Here is a 6,749-nt window from a genome sequence, read left to right as displayed (position 1 = left end):
TCCCTGGATCCGTCCAAAACCGCGTGCGGTTCGCGCGGAGTGGCGGTGGTACGGCTGTGTGCGGGGAAAGGAGTGTCTGCGCCGTCCGGCGAGCGCCGTCGGCTCCATTCATTGCGGGAGCACACGCGTACGGAGATGCAATTATGTGGCTTAGAACGGCATAAGGCTGCGGGGCAAAAATAGCATCACGGTGAAAGTCACTTTATCCAGCTGTGGGGTTAGCTCTTGGGTGCAGAGGCTTGGAAGAATGGGCCCATGAGATATATATATATATATATATATACACACACACACACAAGAGAGAGGAGTTTGTATGATGACACTGAAACAGGTAGTGAAAAATACCCTTAGTATTCAGAACCAGCGTCTACTGAGATCCCATTATCCTACACGGAATTTCAGCTGAACATTGCACTCCAAAGTAAAGATGTGGCTACTAGTATGCTGTATCTCCTCTAGTGTCATGTGGTACCTATGCCAGCTGCTGAAAAATCATGGAGAAAATAATAACATGTGTTTTCTGTGTGTCTTTCCTTTTTTTATTATTAGGGATATTTGCATAAAAAAAGGAACTTTGTTGTCAAGAATTCCGACTCCCTTCACTTGATGTCATGTTTTACTTCTGGCATCAAGAGTAACCCCAGAATAGGTATTACAAGAATCAGACAAGATAGAAAATCTGATTTTGTATGTATAGTTGCTTATAATGAGAGTTCTTTTTATGGCATTTCATGAGGTAAATTAAAATATTTGTAGTTGATAAATATTATTTCCCTAATACTTACTACTTTTTGGGTTGTTCATAGGAGTTATGCTGCAGAAGAGTAGGCTGTTGTGGCTTGCTGTGTTGATAACCCTGTGGGTTTCCTCAAATGCTCAGGGTAAGTTCTGACACTTCTCAACTAGATATAGAGTAATTCTCAAGGCTAAAAGTTGGAGTAAACTGTTGGCTTACCTGAGCTACAGTAGGCGAAGTAATCATATAACTTTTTTAGAAATGCTTGGAACGGTAGTTGCTGGTTTGTTTTTTTTTTTTCTTTGGTAGATACATTTTACTGCTGTTAAATGAAGATTCCTCAATAAATATGGAAAAATTGTTTTCTTTAGAAATTGTTGATCAAAATGTATATAATATCACAAATAATTGCTACTATACTTTCCTCTGCAGTGGAAATGTGTGGTGACAGTAACATAAAGAGAACCCTTGAGTGGAGTGAACATTTTAAAGAGGCAGAGATAGAGAAGTAGACCTCTACAGACCAAATAAAAATAGGATGTCAGCTGGCACCATGCCAGGCCCTCATTTACATGTGACTTCTTGGCCTGAATCTTTAAAAAGCAAATGTCTTGCTTCCTGTTGTCATGTGGCCACGTGGCTTCTCATAATTTGATTTTTATTAGCTGACAGTCAAAATACAGACATTGGCTCAACTTCCTTATCCATTTATATATATCTAAAATATTTGATGATTACATTGTCACATCCATACATAGGCATGTACATGAACATACAGCATGTATTTATATACAAGTGAGTATTATATAGTACTATGAAATATGTAGCCATATGTTTAGTTAGATTATAAAACATAGAGAGAAGGCAAGAGTTGTCATGTAAGTGAAAGTGACAGGTGGAAAATACATTTCACTTGCATGCTAGTTGGAACTGTTCTGTTTGTGGAAGTAGGAAAGTACTGGGTTTACTCTGCTGATCTTCAGGTCTGTCATATAATTGCAGTTACTAAGTATAGTGTGCAGAGCTGTTTCTTGCAACACTTCTTGTAGACACATTGTCATACACTGTTAACTTTTTCAGATGGTGACAAGGAAGAGGAGACTACCTTTGATTTACTTCAAATCAGTAACATAAACCGAAAGACAGTTGGAGCAAAATTGTTTCGGGGTCCAGACCCCACTATCCCAGCATATCGTTTCATTCGGTTTGACCATATACCTCCGTGTAAACCAGAGAAATTAAAAAAGATTGTCAAACTCATACGGCAAAATGAGGGCTTTATCCTTTCAGCCACCCTGAGACAGGACAGGCAATCTAGAGGCACTATCCTTGCTTTAGAGGGTCCTGGCATCAGTGAGAGGCAGTTTGAGATCATTTCCAATGGCCGGGCCAACACCCTGGACCTTATCTATTGGGTGGATGGCTTCCAGAACGTGATTTCCCTGGAAGACGTGGACCTTGCCGACTCGCAGTGGAAGAACCTCACCGTGCAAATAACAGGGGAGAACTACAACCTCTATGTTGGCTGTGACTTAATTGACAGCTTCATCCTGGAGGAGCCTTTCTATGAGCAGCTGAAAGCAGAGAACAGCAGAATGTATGTGGCGAAAGGGTCCATTCGGGAGAATCATTTCAGGGTAGGTAACCTGGAGGAATTCGGGTCACTGGTGAGGTAAGGATGTAGCTGCAACTAGTTTAAGAAGATGCAATAGGTGTAGTTTTTTTCTCCCAACACCTCTTGGATTTGGTGGGGTCATAGGCGTTCCCAAGCAGAATTTCTCCAGAGTGTTTTTATCCATGGCTGGATCTGTGTGGTGTGAATTTGGGGGTTCCTTAAAACAAAGGACTTTGTCTAAAGCAATGTCTAAGGCCAGGAAGAGCTCACAAAAACAGTTTACGGGCTTTCCTATGCAACCATCCACTTTCTTTTCCAGATTTAAGACTTCTGAACACGTTGCATTTTTGTGGTGATTTGTAGAATTCTTTGGAAATGTCTTGAAGACCTATTTTCCTGTTGAAATATATCTGTTCAAGTCACAGGAACCTGTCAAAATTTGTTAAATTTTATTTGAGAAAGAAAGATGGAGGAAAGAAAAACTTAATGGAGCTGAAGCATGTGATGTTGGCCCATCCCCTAACAGAATATCTTGATTTGCCATTCTGAATAAACTTTCGTTTCTATTTTAAAAAAAGAAAAATTTTTAAAAAATAGAACAAAATGTTTTAATCAGTCCTATAAATGAGATTTTTTTTCTTCTTTTTTTGGTGGAAAACATTTATTGTTTCTCTTTTGTTTTAAAATGAAGCAATTAGAAACTTTCTGGTTTTCCTATAAAATGAAAGTTTCTTCCTACCTACACTACAGTGATGTGATATGGCCCAAGTGCTTTAAGGGTGGCTTCCTTTCACTCACTGCCAAAATCCAACTTGAACTCATGGTTTCAAAAATTTGAAAAGCCCTTTCTTTCTCATCCTGTTGTGCCATCTAGTTGTCAGCCAGAGCGTGACATGCTGGAATGTGGTTCCATAGGATGACCAGTCTATGCAGGAAAGCCAGAAGCTCTTGCCCACAGCCTCTCCATTCCTGCCTCCTTCCCTAGCCCATAAGTTGTGTTCACAGATCTGGTTTTGGAGCTGTACCATTAAGTGGGTCACTGAAGTAATCTATTTTTTAAAGTAATTTTTTAAATTATTTTTTTTTCAAGGTGAAACAAGACACTGGTCTGTTTTTATAGTGTTGTCTCAGGGTAGTGCCAGCGGAATGGAGGAGACATGGAAGTATGGTGCATGAGAATGGCTAAGGATGGAAGTGCAGTGGGTCAGGAACTTCAAAAGTTGGCTTTGGCCTCATGACAAATGTCTCGTAGAACTACAATCTAAAATGCAGGCTACGGAAATGAAGATTTGAGCTCATTGCTGATTACTAACTGTTTTATGATGACCTATGTCAGAACATACCTAATTTTGTTGCTTATAGTATTGAAACTGTATGTAACAAAACTATCAACACTTTTTTTTTCCCAGTATGTTTTTAGTTGAATGCCTTGTATACTGTTTTTTACATATTTACTCATAGCTAAATCCAGTCAGTAGCGTGGGTTTGAGACAGACCAATTATTGGTTAATTCTGAATTGATCTAACTGGTTTTTATTTTTTTTATTATTACAGGGTCTTTTGCAAAATATTCAGTTAATCTTTGATACTTCAATAGAGGATGTTCTGCGTAAAAAAGGATGCCAGAGGAGCCAGTCAAGTAAGGCTTTTTTACCTCATTAATACTGTTCACTTGACTCTGAAAATGAGAAACGTCAATGGTTACACATTATCCTAAAGCCATGCAACAGACCTCTTTGAAATGGTGGAGGAATCTTATTTAAAAAGAGAAAGAAAATTCAGTTGCTTTTTGGTGGTAATAGGAATATATTTGTTAGCTATATTGAGATACTATTTCTACACTCTAGGCTACTATTTTAGTTCTTACTGCTTAGATTTATAACTCTGAGCCTCTGTTTTTAAGTTGGGAGAAAAGCTGTCAAGCAAGAAATTATTAGAAATAGAAGGAAGAATGCATACGTATGAAAATATCTACATTCTTCCAAGAGATGTCCATGATTCTTTGAGAACAAGACTGTGATTGTTGCTTCTGAATTCTGCTCCTGACTCTCAATGGGCCCGTGAGCAAGTCTTCAAGTCTTAAGGACACTGAATTTCTCAGCAATAAGTTTGTTGACTGAAAGAGGCTTTGGGTTGGAATCCCAAAGTGTTGTTAATCAAAACAACCCAAGGAAAATAAGAAAAAAACAAAAGAGGTATGGAAGGCATGTATGTGACAAGCTGCCATGTGCTCTTGTTAGTCCAGTTCACGCTGACCTCACCAGCGGGAGAACCCTCCGTGTGTGGGAGTTTATTGGATTCATCATTAAAGAGTTATAAAAATTTGTCAAGTATGCACTAAGGTTTTGTACTTCAGCTTGTGGGAGGTGCTGGCTATTTTACTTCCCAGTGTTTGGCAGGAGCTCAGTCAAGAATCAGAGATAGCTGATTCCACCGAAGGAACGTGGTAGGTACACAAGGCAGTCAGGACTTTGGGGTTTTATTTGGAACTCCTACCATATGAAATACCTTTATATCTGTCACTTCACCAAAACTTGTGGCATAAAGCAAATCAGTTAAGCAAGCTTCTTTCCTTGTTTATGCAAATCCCCATAAATTAAGCAGTAGCAGGTCTTAAGTTGTTAAAAGGGGCCAGAGTATTGAGATTTTGTAACAAAAGCTCTCTATAAGATACATAAATGTGTGTGTATATACACATAGAGGGGTGTGTATATATGTATACATGCAAAAAAACCCAAACAACTGAGCTTGCTAGTCTGTTTTTAAATCTTGATAAAGGATATTGGTTGGTTATTTCATAGGTTCCAAAGTGTGCCTGGCTGCAGGACCTGACACAAGTGTGATGGTGTGTTAGGAATGAGTCATGTAAGCTAGAATGGAAGTGGCCTTAGGTGGCACAGGCAAGAAGATATGCCCTCATTTGTTGGTTGTTGTCTACTCCAGCCAAGCTGTTTTCTGTACTCAGAAACTACTCAGAACTACTTATTACTGGTTTTCAGCTTTGTTAGTGGAAGGAAATGCTTGAGGAGCAAAACAGGCTGTGGGAAAATAGAATGTGTATTTACGTGTAATTGTAATCTGAATAAAAGAGAAGGATGGTTTCAGGAAGGATGAAGTTCAGCTATTGCACTTCATTTACCAGTGGAAGCAAAATTCCCAGAAGTTGAAGTAGAACCTTGAGGGCACATTCAGTGGTCAGAGACAGAACAGTCTCATTCAAGAGGATGAGGTCCTTAGGTGTAGATAGATTGAACCAGCAAAACCAAAAAAAGCAGGTGTCTTCAAATGTTTTACATTATTATTAGTTGATAATGGCAAAGGGAAATAGTTTGGCCAAATGTTTATAGACATATCATCAGATAAAAATGGGAGGTTACTGACTTCTACTCTAAAGAGGAAGCCAATGGGAGCCTAAAGGGATAACTGAGTTCTCAATGCTGATACGTACCTTCGGAGAAATTCTTATACCCTTCAGCTGTTGCAGTAGTAATCAACAGATAATATTGTTTTCATGCATTTGTTATCCCATCTGTCAGCTACCAGATTTTCAGGTCAAATAAGTTATACACGTTCGGTTTTTTGCTTTATGCTTCTTGGTAAGTATTAGCAAATAGTTCAATTCATGGTATTTTTACTTTTACTTTGAAACACTGAGAGAGCACTACAAGGTGAAAATTACTTGGGCAACAACAGAAGAGGGCTAATGGCACCCTGTGGCTTGAGGCCATAAAAATTACTTGAGAGGCTTGCTAGTGCATGCCTGATTTTCTGGCATTGCCTATCCAGCTTAATTATCACAGTTGAAAATCCATGGGCAATATTCTACTGACCACAAGGTGCATAAGTATTTTCCTATTTTGATGGCGCTCCTGTTGAGCTGGGGTACAGACCCTAAGATGCTAAATTTATGTGTGAGGGTCCCACATGGAAGATGTTACGAGTGAAGTGCCCTTAGCTCCGAGGACTGTGTTTTCCTACTGTATCTTTAATCCTAGTATGAGAATGTGAGGCTTGGTGAAATGGTACCTTGGGATTGCTGTTGGGTTGAGGGTAGGAAAGTATGCCTCTAGTGTGGCGGTTGCAAATTCTTTAGGCAGGACTTACACACAGCGCAGGGTAGAAGGCATGACAAAAACATGCCTAAATAGGCACGTCAATAAAATCCCTTCTTCGGCTAGATCAACAGAATGACATTTGCATATGTGAAAGGATGCACATTCTACTTTTCTGGTTTCTCATTTTAAAGGTAATCATGTGGTCCTTAGGAAATTAGCAGGAAGCCAGCAGCAGAGAACTGATTTCCCAATGATCCCCAGGCATCTTCTTTCAGTTGCTGCCAAGTATCAGTAGGAAGTGTGGATTTAGTTCTTCTAACATAGTTTTGGTTTATGTTTCCTG

The 6,749-nt window shown here is 39.3% G+C and overlaps 1 protein-coding gene across 1 annotated transcript in view; it reads left to right on the top strand.

Annotated features, from left to right (window-relative positions):
- The first annotated feature begins 810 nt into the window (after nucleotides 1–810).
- Nucleotides 811–6,749, top strand: part of THBS2 (thrombospondin 2) — a 32,242-nt gene continuing 26,303 nt past the window's right edge. The window contains exons 1-3 of the mRNA XM_009891462.1: nucleotides 811–881; nucleotides 1,817–2,373; nucleotides 3,906–3,990. Of these exons, the coding sequence (XP_009889764.1) occupies nucleotides 812–881; nucleotides 1,817–2,373; nucleotides 3,906–3,990 (712 nt within the window). The 5' untranslated portion in view covers nucleotide 811. The remainder of the gene's footprint in view (nucleotides 882–1,816; nucleotides 2,374–3,905; nucleotides 3,991–6,749) is intronic.

Source organism: Charadrius vociferus, unplaced genomic scaffold (assembly GCF_000708025.1).
Source record: "Charadrius vociferus isolate BGI_N301 unplaced genomic scaffold, ASM70802v2 scaffold68, whole genome shotgun sequence".
Lineage (NCBI taxonomy): Eukaryota > Metazoa > Chordata > Aves > Charadriiformes > Charadriidae > Charadrius > Charadrius vociferus.
This window is presented reverse-complemented; position numbering and strand designations above follow the sequence as displayed.